Source organism: Lepidothrix coronata, unplaced genomic scaffold (assembly GCF_001604755.1).
Source record: "Lepidothrix coronata isolate B3197 unplaced genomic scaffold, Lepidothrix_coronata-1.0 Scaffold19, whole genome shotgun sequence".
NCBI classification, from domain to species: domain Eukaryota; kingdom Metazoa; phylum Chordata; class Aves; order Passeriformes; family Pipridae; genus Lepidothrix; species Lepidothrix coronata.
In genome coordinates this window covers 1,622,645-1,637,892 of record NW_016690199.1, presented here as the reverse complement: position 1 = coordinate 1,637,892, position 15,248 = coordinate 1,622,645, and the positions used below count along the sequence as shown (strand labels likewise).

The following is a 15,248-nucleotide window of genomic DNA, read 5'->3' as shown; positions in this document are numbered from 1 at the left end:
TTGCAAACACAAACCGTAGTCGTAGCTGTCTTTTCATCATCCAAGACGGCCTGAAGGAGCTTCATCAGCTCATGAAGCACAGCAATTCTCTTGAGGATAACCCAGCTTCCTGCTCCCAACACCACAGGCCTCCTCCTGCTTCACTGGGAGGGTGAGTGGCAACAAAAACATTCATGCATTATGTGCATCGAGGACTGTTTTGCATCCTGTAACTAAGGCGCCTTTCAACAGCCCTCCTCTAATGTGCAACACTATGATCCTGTAGGAGCATGAAGCAGTCAGTTTGCCCCGCTTACTGAATTGTTTTACAATTCTTTATAATCATCAGAGATCATACAGAACAGTAAGATAAGGGCAATCTTAAAGATGCAGACAAAAACGCAATGACAAAATCATGTTTTGTTCGGGAAACAGAAAGTAAGTGCAAACATGCTCACGAGGAGGACAAAAATAGCATGGAGATACTGGCTTCATGTTAGCACAGCACCCAACCACACCCTTTGGTTGAACACCATGTGGGAGCCATTCCAATTACTCAACAAGCAATTATTGGGTAGCTGTGCTCAATTTTATCAGACAGTCAAGGCTGGCATTGCTCTAGCACTTAAAAAGGGACAGAAAGCAAATATTGACTACTGTGCCTGACGCCAGTGACTTTTGCAGCTACAGCTCTTGCCAAAAACACTATACTGCTACTGCTTTGGAGAACGTGCGTTTGGGATCAGTCACAGAAAGATGGTTAGGAGGAGACACTTGGTCTTGTTTTGGTTGACATCCATATTAACATGCTTCATTATGCAATATGGGCCAGATACTGGAAGTGTTGATTCACATGAGCAGCTCTCAGGCAAATGTCTCACCAGGTGAAAATACAAGGTGGTTAGTTCACTGCACACACCTAAGAACACTTTAAACCCTCCACTATAGCCACTGCCTAATGCAATCCACGAGGCTGCCTTCCAAGCAGCTGCCGCCTCAGCTGCCTTATTTTCCTACCCAAACAAATAATAATAATAGACTTTCCCCCTGAATTAATAACAAAACTCCATGCCCGCCAATATTTCCCCGGATTGTAGTGCAGCAGTCACTGTTTCCAGGCAGGCCACACCACACACAGCTCGATACAGATGTGCTTCTGGCACCGTGGCAGGCAGTCGTATTGCAATTTTCAGGCTGAGTGTGTTTTCCCTCCCAGCTCCCCTCCGACGACGCTACTGCTCAGAGGCGCTAATGATTTAATCAAGCTCTCCAATTCTTATCTCTACCACGTGGTTAATTAATACGGATTTTTATTTTTGTGAGGGTGAATGGATTCTTTGTTAGGCCTTTTCGTAGGACTCTAAGTGACCTTGGTTTTTCTCTTGCCCTAGTTTTCAAAACGTCACTGATCCAGAATAGGAAAGCTATCAAAAAAACCCCTGATCATTCCTTCACTTCAGGTCAAAACTCGCCAACCCAAAAAAGTGGATCTGAAAGAACAAAATAAGAACCTGCTAATCTGAAAGCAACCAAAATCTATCATATTTCACTGTGTGTTAACAACTCTTTAGGGAGGAATAACACATACAAGAAACTGTCACGTAGGCTATTCAAAAATCAATACACACTGCTGGACAATGACTGTTTTATCCAGTAATGAGCTATCAACAAGTGCTACAAACCAGACTGATCATTAAGAGCACAGGGAATGGCAGAGACCACACCAGTGCTGAACTCTCCCAGAAGGAAGAGGAGAGCAGAAGCGCTGCCAGCCACTGTTTTACTCTCAGCCTTCCTTCAACGGTGATACAGAAAAAACAGACTTAAAATTAGTCTCCTCTCCTCTGTTGCATTTTGTGACTCCCTTCCTGAGGTAGCAGAACGGCAGCTCCAAGGAAAGCACCGCCTCCTCCCTTGGCAGTAAGCTGAAGCAAGCAAATCATGACAGAACAGATGTAGCTGTCTGTCCACGCTCATCAAACACTGTCACCAAAGAGCAAAGAGGTTTTCTTCTATCACAAGGACTGGTGCATCATTGCCAGTGAACAATTTACAAGTGTATGGTTTTTTTTCTTAAAAAAAGAAAAAAAAATTAACCAATTATTTGAAATTAATGAGCACAAGCCTTTCTGTCATCTTCCCATCTTTGTTTCACCAGAAGGAATTACCTCTTGTGTATGCTATTTTCATATCTTCCTTTCACCACTGGGGTCAGCTGAGGCTATGTCTTCAGTAGCAAGCAGGGGAGCTCATCAGGAACAGATCAACAGATCAAAAGAGCTGGTGCTCACCACGCAGTGCATCCACCATATGTGCAGGGAAGAAAGACTGTGTTGGACTAACTCTAGCTTCAATGCCCACAGACAGCCACAGCACCTTCTTGGGGCATTTATTTAAGTTTCATCCAAAATAACCTTTTCTACGCTCCTTGACAGTTCAGAAAAATGAACTGAATCATGGTCAGCAGGGATAACTGGGAGAGCTCCTTCAAGGCAGAACTGCTGACATGAGCTAACACACCAAGCAGGTACATTATCTAAATGATCAGAACTATCAGAAGAAACCTTAACTACTTGCCAACCCAGGGAAAGAGTGAGCAATTCACTCCCGAGCCCTTTGTGTAGTCCCTTCCCTCCTACTCAGCCACTGAGTTTCATTTTCTGCAGACAGGAAAGCAGGGAAAAGAGTTATTTCCAGCATTTATGTTCAGCAACATCGTGTTAAGCAATTAAAAAACCAAGTATTTTTTGTAGAGATTGAGAAGTTTATCCAAAGCTCAATGAAGGTGATGAAAATATTTCTACAGGAATAGGTCTTTTCAAATCCAAATATTGTATAAATATTAACTAAATCACTATTACCGCATCTGTGCAGCAAGTGGGAACTTCCCTTTCTACACTATTCTTTTCAACCTCCTTTTCCTTTTGAAAGCAAATTGTCCAATTTACCAAAAGTCCTGCATATTCACACCAAGTTTCACCCCCCTGGCTTTCTTAAACCCTTTTGCTTTTCTTATTGCCAGGATGCTGGAAAAGCTCTGCTCTGTGAATCACCTCTGTCTTGACTCCACAGCAGCCCATGAAGTGAAGCACTGCAATACTGGGGGCATAGACAGAGATTGCAGGTCAGATTCTTAAAGGTACTAAGTCACATCGTTTAGATATCAACATACTTTTAAAGATAAGGGCTTAAGTGCCTTTTGTAACATTTTAAATAAAATCCACAGTGATCAGAGATCTGAATGTAGGGTCCTCCAGTGCCCTTTACAGGTGCCTCAGAAGCTGTCCACTCCTTAGGCACTTTAATACCAGTTTTTAGCCAGTTATGCACCCGATTATGCCTTTAACAAATTGAAAGTTATCTAGCAGGGAACACATTTATGCAACTCTAGGATCTATTTTTTACATTTGGCATGTGAAACAGACAAAAATAACAATGACTGATTTTTTTTTTAAGGCAGTGGCACGTGTTTGTTGCCTCCCCAGTGCCATCAGCCCCATCACATGCCATGAAGCCGAGCAGTTACGGGAACTGCAGACCAGCCTCTCTCCCGGGCAGCATAAAGCAGGCACAGATTTCTGTGCAGCTGCTGTGGGAGCTTTTCAATTTGTAAAAGTCACCCTTGAAAAGTCATCATAAACATTTAATGGACTTTTTTTGATCATTCTGGTTAAAGGGAAAAAAAAAAGCGTAGTTGTAATAAGCGAGTGGCCCCAACAGACGAGATGCACAGTTAGAACAAAAAAAAAAAGCTGGGTAAGAATTAGTAGTCTACCTGACCTCTGGATGAATTAAGAGGGTCTCAAAAATAAATCTCCCTTTGCTCAGAGATGAGTACAATCTACTACAAGCTGCACAACAAAACCTATCCATACATATCTCCAGATTTTCAATTTCACTTGAGGAGAAATCATTCATAAAGGATTAGACATATCTGCATGAAAATAGCATCACTCATTTATATCATTAAACTCTCTTCAAAAACAGTTTTCTTCAAAAACTGTCTTCCGTTTTAGCAGCCACATTCCTATAGGATCATCCTTTGGGTTAAAATAATAAACAGTAACACAAACACGGATTAATAAGTGGAGCCAAAAATTAGGACCCCTGCAGTTAATTAAACAGTGAAAGAGTAAGTACATGCCCCAAACTCCAAGAGCTAAAACACACTCTCTTTTGTTTGAATTAGCTCAGCAAGCATGAAAAGAAAAGCGAAAACAGAGTTCTGGACAGGCTTGGTGGGAAGCGCCACACGTAGGGTCTGTTTGCTATTCTAGGGAAGACAGAGGAAAGAATTGTGCACGGAAGGGACAACGAAGGTTGGATCCTCCCACAGGTAAAGAGATTTACATTCTGAAGGAAAAAATGATCCTGCTCCACAGTGCCACAAACCCTGTTCAGTTCCTGCTGTAGCCATCCATCCACAAGCAGCTGCGCATTCCCCTCTCCCGCACTCCTGCTCATCAGCAAAGAGTACTTCTATCTCCAACAGCTCTTAAAGCACTGCCATGAAGCCCTTCTCTTACCAAGGAGATGATCTGCCTCCTCAATCTCAAGTAGCCAAAACCAATTTTGGATGTTGACTGTGCCTCTTCAATTTTCAGAAGACTGAGCACCAGGTTGGATCCCTCTCTGGGGCCAGCCTATAATGCAGTGCTGAGAGGGAAATACGGGAGGAGGAGACATAGGACAGGGATCCTGCTTTATTCCTCCCATGCTCAATGCCAGGCAAGCCCTGAGCTCCTGCCTGCCCCTTCAAGCAGCAGAAGTGACTTTATGTTTCAGAGATGGTCTGTGGCACAATGGAACATCTCCCTGGCAAGCATCCTCTCTTCACCAAAATGTTTGCAGCCTGTCTGGCAAGAGAAACCCTTCTCTTTAGTATTCCCTCATTGGGTATATCTGTAACCAGTCCAGCTCCAGGCTTTTCACCTGCACTTTTACAGGGCTGTGCAAGGACACAAGCAGCTTTGAGGCCGCTCTTAAGTTGTGCTGCGTCAGAAAAACGGGAGAAAGCAGAGAGGTGCTGAAGGAAAGGGCAGAGATAATGCTGATCTTAATCTGATTTAATTTTATTATAACATCTAGGACAGAGGAAACAAAAAAAGAAAATAAAAGAAGCCTCTCAAGTCCTGACATCATGCATTTTCATAGCGATTTCCATTTTCTTGGCAGGGACAAAGGGGGTAACTATTACTCTTTGATCTGAAGATCAGCTTGAAAAATGGTAAAGGTTAAAGAGCAATACAAAAATCTGAAAAGGTACATATATAGGGGTTTATATTCTTGCAGCTTTCTACTTCAGCCTCATGATTTTGTGACTAGCTTCATCATTAGAAAGTGTCTGGTGATGGGAGCATTAGAAAACCCACTGCTTTCATTTCTTTACCGATTTTCTTCATGTTTTTCAAACTTCATTAAATCTCCTTAAAATAATTAGCTGACAAGAAAGATGCACTGAGAACAAAGTTACATTTTTATCTATTTTCTAGTGAATTTCTTCATGGCATCTTCTAGGACAAACACTACTAAAGAAAATGAATGTTCACCCTAGAACACTCTTCTACCTAAAAATACACTAACATAAATTCCACTAAATGAAGTTTTTATACTATTAAGCCACTACCAATAATTTAATAGGAATTCTATAATAATTAGAGCTACTACATAGTAACCTCTTCACTAATTACGTAAAGGAGGTTGTTTTTCCCTTCCTTCTTTTTCTTCCCAAAAGTGCTGTCCTCCTCACAGAAGACTGTAACTAAAATTAAAATCAAACATAATTAAAATAACAGACCTACACATGGTTGAGAAGAAAAACAAAAGAAAGCTAAGCATTTTATTACATTTTTTAGGCATAAACTTCACAGAGTTATATAACCAAACAAACTGACACATTAAATTGATCTTGTCCTAATTAACCAGACTAGACAAGTGCTCTATCCCCACTGGATGCCTTTCAGGAATAATGGAAGATTGGATCACAAAGAATTAAAAAGTAGATCAAAATATGAGCAAGATCTAGACTACATCCAGACTAGATCTCACTCCTGCTTTTCCCTGTTTATGTATGTCTCCCATTACACTACTATACAAGGCTGGACATATTCTTTGAAGCTATATCCTAGCAATGTGAAAAGCATATCATAAGTTTTACATCCATTTTCAGTCACACAAAATATAAGGTGCTTTTCTGACAATTATAAGCAGCTGTTCCTTGAATCTGAGATATCTCTGCAACTTCTCCAGGTGAACCTGGAGATTTAAATCAATCAAAGTCTCTGGCTGCTTTGCAAATCTCATCCCAAGACTGCTATTAATGGAAAAACCTGTTTCCTTCAGTGACCCTATTATTCTTAGTTGACCTTTGCCACCATAGAGCTGCGAGTAGAGCTACTAATGGTTCCTACATGTCATGTCAGGGAGTGTGTATTTGGTGCTTCCTCACGGCTGTTTTGCCATTTGCTTGTTTGACCCTGAGCAGATGCTGCAGAGCCACAGCTCCACCGACAAAACGTGTCGGAACCATTTGTTGTATCTTTAATCATCACAAAAACTGCTTATGTCACTTCTAAGGGACGTCTCCGGATGTTTTACAACAGCCAGGCACAGACATCTTGGCCCCAGATTTGCAGTGTGTTCATTTCAGCGTAATCTAAGAGCTCAAATTATCCCAGCAAAGAAATACGGTCATGTCAGTTTTACCAAGCAGGGCTCCTTCAATGAGATATTGACCCAAAAAAAAAAATAAAAATCAACTGTTATTCAACACAAACACCAATTTGACTTTTCAGAAAAACACATGAATTTCAAAGTAAAACCCTATCCTAAAATTGCAGGTAACTTTAATTCTGCCTTAGAGCTACGGAGTGTTTTTCAAATCTGTTTCCCGACAACAGCCGCCTCAGTCTTCCTACCAAAGGCTGAGTTTGACTGGCACAACAAATGTGTGTCTGACAAGATGTGCTTGGTGCAACAGTCAGACTGGCTCCTGTCTGCTACAAGTTTTTGCTCGTTCTCCTGACAATGTAACACTGAAGCAAAACGGAAGAAAATTCACCATTAAAGACGCTTTGGCTTTAGACCACTATTAACACCCACTCGTCACAACACATGGCTCCAATGACAACATCAGTGCAAATACAGATCATAGAAGTGACTTGGCAGAATATTCTTTTGCACCATCTGTTTTAAACATATTTTCTCTCAACTAAGCACCATAGAAATTTCACTGCAAGGGAGTTAAGAGGAAATATCTCTTGTGGAAACATGAGTTAGCCCATCCACTGTAGAATAAGCAGGCTCTAAGCACATTAAAACCTCCTTTCCGGTAGGGATAGTCTCTGCTGCCTGGACTAGTCTTCTTGACAGCCTCCATAAATATGTTCAGATGAAAAGTCAACCTTCCCAGAAAACTCTTACAGAAGGAAATTCAACATGTGATTAAGGAAAACTCAAAAAGTCTATCTGAGAGGCCAGCTTGGATACACTCATCATCACTTAACTGTCCAGGTAGAAGCCATTAAACTGGAACAAGTGAAAATCAGCCAGTGAGAACTTCCTTAATTTATAATTCATGGCAAGACAAGGATGAAAGACTCTGACCCATAAGAAATTTGTTTAGAAGCCACAAAAATTATCTTCACTTGCAGGGGATATAGCAGTAAAAACAGAAAAACAAATAAAATAGTACTGTAGTTAATGGCTTCATTAAAACAGCTTAATGCAACCAGCCAATTGTCAGCAAATTGAAAACAAGGAAACTAATGAAATGGCTTAACTGTTTCCATGCTGGTGGTTCCTTTGAAAAAAAGTTTACAGCGACATGTATTCCAAGTAACAAAACATAAGAGCCAGTGAGCACATCTGTATCAAAAAAGGGCAACAGATCTGCAAATATCACAAGGAATACTATGAGAGCTGTTATCTTTCATTTCACTGCTGAAGCATCTCTCATGAAACACAGAAACGTCCGCAAAGAAGCACCAACACGAGCTAACTATACCCATCATAACACCAGTTTATACGGCTTTCTCAGAATTTCCTTCAACTTGTACACAGATTTCTGACAAAAATCAAAATTAAAAAGGCACAGAAAACTACGGTCACTTACCCTGCAGCGATAGATGGAGATCATCTATTTCAGAGGAAGCCGGCTCCTCTGTTGAGGCAGATGACTGTGCTGATGCCATATTGAATTCTATGCAGATTCTTTAATCGATTCCTAAACTGAAATGATATTAAAAAAAAAAAACAACGAAAATCAGTATAGTGTTACGTAAAAATTGATGATGCTCAATGATGATGTGGCACCAAAACACATGTTTTGTTTTGGGTTTTCTTCCCTTGGTCAACTGTCTCCTCAGTTTATACAGAAAAGCAACTTTTCCTACTGCAGGAAAAGTTCCTATTGCTCCTTTGACTCTTTTTTAATAGTGGCCAATACAAACCATGGATCCCAGTGGGTCTTGCCACGAAAACAAAAGCACTAGGATTAGGAAAATTCAAGCACAGTTGCTTTCTTTCAGAAAGCCAAGGTGACAAAGGCTCACGGTACCTTCTGCAGACTTGTAACTGCCAAATCTCATCTTTTTGATCTTTGAACTTTTCAGATCTCCCTTCCTGCCTGCATAATTGTTGCAGAGTAGAGACAATTTAGGCAGAATCCGGAAAGACTGAGGTGAAATGAAAAAGCAGCAGTTATATGAGAATCAACACAACTGCTGTCTCTGTCTGATGCCTTTGCTACTTCTCAACACCCATGAAGGAATTTCTTTTCCCAACTCCTCCATCTTCCCCTCCATGGATACCTCCCCAATCACTAATGCAACTTTAGAAAATTACATGCTTTACCTTTCTTAAAAACCTAACAGTGTTCCTGGCAGTGTAGTAGCTATACTGTTCAGTTTGCCATTGTAGGAAAAACTGGATGTTTAAGATACAGACTCAATTTTATCAAGAATCTAAAAGTCAAACAAATTCGAAAAGAAATTAAGCTGAAAATTAAATAAGGGCTCACCCTTAAACAAGCTTTGTTACCTAAACAACTGTAACCTTTTCACCAGAAGTACAGGGATTTCCACACCATATATTAATAACTCATCCACCAAGTATATGTCAAAATAAAGGGCGTGAATAGATGAGTCAGGAAATACAACATTAAAGAATGCCAGAGAAATTCTTACATTCATTCCCTTGTGCACATGAATCACGAGGCAGCCTTTGTTTACTCCACTCTATACTATTTTTCCTCACTCCCTGTCTCCTTCACTGCACAGAAAGGACAACATGCATTTCTTGAAGAGTAATATAATATTTTGTTTTCCTCACCCTGAACAATGTGTGTCCTTGTGCTTTATCCAAGAGCTGCTGTGATGACAGGATTAACGAGTTCCTCACAAGATTTTTCTATGGCACTCACCACCCTGGCATCTGAACACTTCACAAACATCAATCAATTCACATTTGCAGCACCTACATGAGACCAGGGGTTATTGCCTACATTTAGAATCACAGAGCAGTTTGGGATGGAAGGCCCCATCTAGTCCAACCCTCCACCATGGGGCATCACTTTACTGATGACAAGCAAAGGCACAGAGAGAATAAAGGGGGGGAAAAAAGTTCCTGGTTTTCCAGAGAAATACATATTAGCTCACATGACTGAAGCACTGATTCCAATTGCTGGGATATTCAGTGCTTCTGTAAGTCACCACCAACTTATAACTACAGCTCAAGGCACCAGATTCAAGAGAGTTCTAGCTGAGACAGGTAAAGGTGAGACCTGTCTAGATGATCAGAGAAAAAGAAAAATATATTTTATAAGAGTTTGCCTTGCTTAGCCTAGCAAAAATAGGAGGAAAAGGACTAATTTGATCTTTGGCAGGCATGAGAACATGATGGAGAAACAAGCCAAGCCTTGAGGTTAGGATGGAAATAGTAAGATTTCTAAAAAGCCAAAAAAGACAACGAGATGCTGGGCAGCATCAACAAGGGCATCACCAGCAGAGATAAAGAAGTCCTTATCCCCCTCTGCTCAGCACTTGTCAAACCACACCTGGAAGACTGGGTTCAGTTTGGGACCCCAATGTACAAAAAATTATGTGGACAGGCTGGAGAGAGAAGAGTCACAAAGATGACCAGGACAGGGAGGCCTCATGTAACAAAAGGCTGAGAAAACTGGGTTTGTTCAGCCTTGAGGAAAGAAAGCTGAGAGGAGACCTTATTACCATGTTCCAGTACTTAAAGGGTGCCCACAGAGGATGGAGACTCCCTTTTTAGAAGGAGTCACAATGAAAAGATGAGGGGTAATGGGTACAAGTTATTGCTGCAGAGATTTTGATTAGACACAAGAGGAAAATTTTCCACAGTGAGAACAATCAGCCACTGGATTAATCTCCCCAGTGAAGTGGTGGGTTCCCCAACGTTGGCACCGTTATGATTTGGGTGGACAAGGTGCTGTGCCATCTTGTCTGGACCGTGCTTTTATCACAAAACATTGGACCAGACGATCCTTGAGGTCCCTTCCAACCTGGCCTTCTGTGATTCTATGATAAACACTGGGCTCTCACAGGAATTGAGCAAGGGCAAGGGCTGAGCAAGAACCCAGCAGTGCTGCCTATGCCCAAGGTGATGCAATCTTTCCTGGGAAACTCCTTTTTTTTTTTTTTCCTCTCAAGATAAAGCAATACAAACCCAAAGTCTGAAAATGCAACATGTCAGGTGGCTTTAATATCTTTTGGGTATCACTAAGTCTTGAATTTTATTTTTTGATCACCACCTTGAAGGCAATGACAAATAACCCAAATGGGAAGTATGTAAGCAAATTCCAAACCATCTCATTAGGTCTGTTGCTTTTTTCTCCCAGGCCACAGGGATAGTAGCTGCATTCCCTCCACTTTGAATTTTCCAGTGGTCAACTGCAGACCCTCAGAGATACTGAAGAAATAGTAAATCCTGGGCAACAGTGAATCTGCAGATGAAAGAAATGGGCCTGCCTGAATTTGGACCTAAGGTTATAACTCAAATTGGGTATCCATGTAAAGGAAGAGTGACAGGACTAGAAGCACCCACCGTTGCCACACTGGCAAAATCCACAAGCAAGACATCTCCAAAACTATGTACATGTGTATACACTCAATACCAGTGGCAATGCTTACTCTTTTCCTCTTTAATGTGTTTATTCTAATTTTTTTCATTTTATTTTAAACTAAGCACTATTTAAGGATTTTCTTTTAAAGGCACAAACGCAGCACAGAACTCCCAAACAGTAGAAACACACGTATCTTTTCAACTTCAAAGCATCCAAATTTGGGATGATGGCACAGGCAGAGCCAAGTCACGTTCACCTAACTTGCATGATGCTAAAGTCACTGGGACCACAGATCAGAGAAAAGGAGCAGGATTTGGCATCAAAATTCCACTCTTAAAAGATATGCAAGAGCCATGAACAACATTGATGGATGTTTCATGAACAACACAAAATGTATTTTTAACCTTTCTGCGACTGTTCTTCCTTTGTCTCCATCCCGTGCCAGCTACAGCAACCACAGAGCACAGTGTGTCCTTTTATGTGCTTGTACTGCACTTCATGTGATGGGACCCCAATCTCAGTTCAGATCTTTAAGCATTAAAGTAGATGAAGCTAATAAACTTCCAGCATTTCAAAGCAGAAAGTATGTTGAGCTCTAAAGCATGAATTAACTTTAATTAAGTTGCTTAATTTATTAATTAATTAACTTAAATTACAGCACACCATCATGGAACACATATAAACGAAGAAATGCATACGCTCCCATTTTCTTTTAAAGTCAATTCATGTCCTCCTCCCCAAAAGGATGGGAATTTAAAAACTTTTTTCTTTAAACACAGACATCCCCTCAACAAATCCACAGTGCAGGTTATGAAAACACAAACAGGTAAATACCAGGTAAATTTTACGCTAAAGCTTTCATGTCCCTGAAACCCTCAATTCACCATCCAACACAGCACATACATTTTGCTCTGCCCCAACAGAAGACTCCACAGCTGCTCTGAAAGGGAGACACACACACACTCTTGGAGGACATACCTGCAAGGATTAGTAGTCTTTAAAAGTACAGATTGTCTGAGAAGGGATTATACAGGGACAATATGGCAGTCACTTTGTCCTCCTCCCTGCCCCAAATTTCATTCAAATAAAGCATATGAAGTATAACTATATCACTGCAGCCTCTGAAGAGTCTAAAAGCATCGAGCTGTGGGTAAGACAGCTCAGCAATGCTTTTCACAGGCAGTAGGAATGATCATCTTCTTTACTTCATATTTAAGTCAATCGCTTTGTTTCATAACAACTCAGTGGACTGCAGAGCTAAACCAAATCCTTCACTTCCATGAAATGCTGGACAACGAGGAAACATATACACATGGTGTTGAAAATAAACCAAGGGCTTTCAAATGACATCTTTCCAGTGGGGATAAAAGGGAAGGTGAAGAGAATGACCTTGTCTTTCTCTCTCTGGAGAGTCTAGCATTAACAAAGGAAAGCATTAACTACTTACACCTTGGGATAACCTGTGAAGTATCACAGGGTCAAAGACAGTTGCAGGAATACTGGGACCTTATTTCCAATGGATTCGTTTCCTGTGGATTAACTTATATGAATTGCACCAGAGCTCTTGTGCAAACTCATCTTTTTCCTCAACACAGGAGAAATCACACAAGAAAGGTGCATTAGTGATGTCCTCCCCAAGAGGAAAGCTTTCCACTGTGTTATTCAAAGGAGCAAATTCTTGACCGCCTGGGCTCAACCTGCAGCTCCAATGGTTCAACCATCAACAAAAGCTTTTCCCTGTGATATGGGCACTCATAAGACTCAACCCCTTCTTCCCTTACCTCCCTAGCTATTTCCACAATGGGCACCTAAAAACATGGGTGGAAATTACATCAGCACAGTTGCATCACATCAGCTGAAGTGGAATTTATCTTCCTTTCCCAAATTCAGCTGAAATTAGCTGGCAGAGTGCCAAAAATCTCAGGTATTAACATACAAACAGGCACATTGATAAGAGAGAAACCTAAGAGCAGGTAGTGGACTGGAAATCTCAAGGAACTAACCTGAGAATAATCATAACCAGGCTTTACATTCCATTATCATAAGAAGAAACAACACTGATTTAAATACCTCGTCTCCAGTGAGGTTTAAGCCCTAATGAGACCTAAGAGATGCTCTTCTTAAGCATGGTCTCTATACGGATATTCTTGTCTCAGAAGAAAGGGGGCAAAAAGTTTCAGATGGATTTAGAGAATTCATTAGAAAGGATTTCATAGCCTTAATATTAGTTCAGATCAGGGTGGTTTGCAAGCCTTGGCTTTCAGCTGTTCCAAGTACCGCAGATGGTAAGATTTCACTACGAAAAAACCAGAGGTTACACAGTACACTCCTTACAGTGAGACCACTGCCATTTCCAAAACAATGTAACTACAGTTAAAATGTACGTAACTACAGTTAAAATAGAAAAAATGTATTTTATTAATTATTTAAAGTTACTTGTACAAAACAGGTGTGCACAGTATTTAGGAAGCAAGGTAAACCAGCTGATGTGATTTCCATACTGTCCCATACCGTAAGAGCATTTTTAGCCCTGTAGTTTACATGTAACTCTTGCATGTCCCTGCACAGATGTACCCTCACGGCCCTCCCCATGAGCCAATCCTGAAAAATCATACGGCATGAAATTAGCTCAGTTATGCACTCCTGAAAGCTGAAAGCAGCAGATACCTTGCAAACAAGCCCAGCTAGAGGTAGGTGAGTATTATAACTCACTGTTAGTAAATCCTGGCTTCACTGGTTTTGTCTTTGCAGACACATGCCCCATATTTTCCCAATTATGTTGGCTACATGCTTTCCACTGGTGTTGCAATAGGGATTGCAGACATCTTTGCATGGCATCTCCAACTGCTTGTTTTTACTTTTCCTCCTTTGAAGTGCCACTGATTATTTATGACCCACTAGGGGACTCAAAGACTTTCCCTCCAGAGAGGCCTCTCCATGTAAACTGAAGTCTGTTCCTAGCAACAGATTATTATTACTCATGTGCTCAGCCAAGCCAACGTCATGAACAGAAACGGCAGATTTTTATCTCTGGTGAACCAGTCCAAAGGAAGTGGAGCTCCACAATGCTGATGGACTGAAGACCCTTTCCTTTTTGGCTATTAACAAAGATCTCCATTTATTTTACATTCAGAAGGAAGCAGTAACATTCAGAGGTGCAAGTCTTGAGCCTTGCAAAGTGCTGCTGAGCCACCTTCTTTTGGTAAACTATCTTTCTGTCTGTCACAGCCTCCCTAAAGGCAAATTGCTGGCATCCAAATCATGACAGTATGACCTAAAAAAATATCACAGAAAACCCCTTACATCAAGTTGGCTTGGTTTTCGGGTTTTTTTATAACATTTTCTTCTCCCCTCACTTCCAGTGTACTCACACCTCTGTTAAGCCTGACAAGTTCACACAGCACTTCAGTTTGATTGGTCCTGCTTTCTCCTCAACACTTCATTTACAAGGGTTTCACCATTTTTTCACCCAGTGTCAGGGGTGGGGAGAAAGGTCTGCTTAAAGCACACATTTTCCAAGATCTTTGCATTTAAATATTCTTTTTTCTTAAGGCCCTACTCCAGACTGAAGCTCATCCCTTCCACATTTAAAATGCTTGCCAACACTGTTCTTATGGGCCAACTCAGACTGTATCATGTCCACAGCTGGAACAGGATCACACAGCAAACACACTGACCCCCCCTTCCCTTCAGAGACAGATTCTCAGGAAGCAAAAATCAGGACAGCACCACTGACAGATCCACCTTGACTTCCCCACTGGAGGAACTGACAACTTCTCTCTGTCTGGCAGAAAAAAAAATTATTTGCCATCATCCAGTAAGCAATAATGACATACTCTCTTTGCTTCCCTGGAGGAAGAAAAGTGCTTCCATTAGGTTTCCATCCCTTTGAAGGTGATACAGAAAAGAGGCTATAGCCTTCTGATCCTACATAATACCCCACAGCAGTCAGATGGATATCAGCCAGTCTTCTAGTAAGTCATATTAGTGCACGTGGCATCAGAGAGACTCTGCACTGCCTGGGATGATGCTGAAACAGGTCTGGCCTTGGGTATTCCTATGCTCTCAGTAGCTGATGAAGTAGAGATGAAGGAATCGAAAAGAGAAAAGCTTGGAAAAGACTGAACCAACTCTGCTGAGATAGAACCAAGCCAAGAGAGCATCAGACAGACCTGCAAAA

The 15,248-nt window shown here is 41.1% G+C and overlaps 1 protein-coding gene across 3 annotated transcripts in view; it reads right to left on the bottom strand.

Annotated features, from left to right (window-relative positions):
- The window catches only part of SYNE2 (spectrin repeat containing nuclear envelope protein 2), a 180,580-nt gene that overhangs the window by 154,129 nt on the left and 11,203 nt on the right, over window positions 1-15,248 (bottom strand). For all 3 annotated transcript variants that reach the window (XM_017807555.1, XM_017807558.1, XM_017807556.1), the window contains exon 2: window positions 8,093-8,208. In XM_017807555.1, coding sequence (XP_017663044.1) covers window positions 8,093-8,171 — 79 coding nt within the window. In that variant the 5' untranslated portion in view covers window positions 8,172-8,208. The remainder of the gene's footprint in view (window positions 1-8,092; window positions 8,209-15,248) is intronic.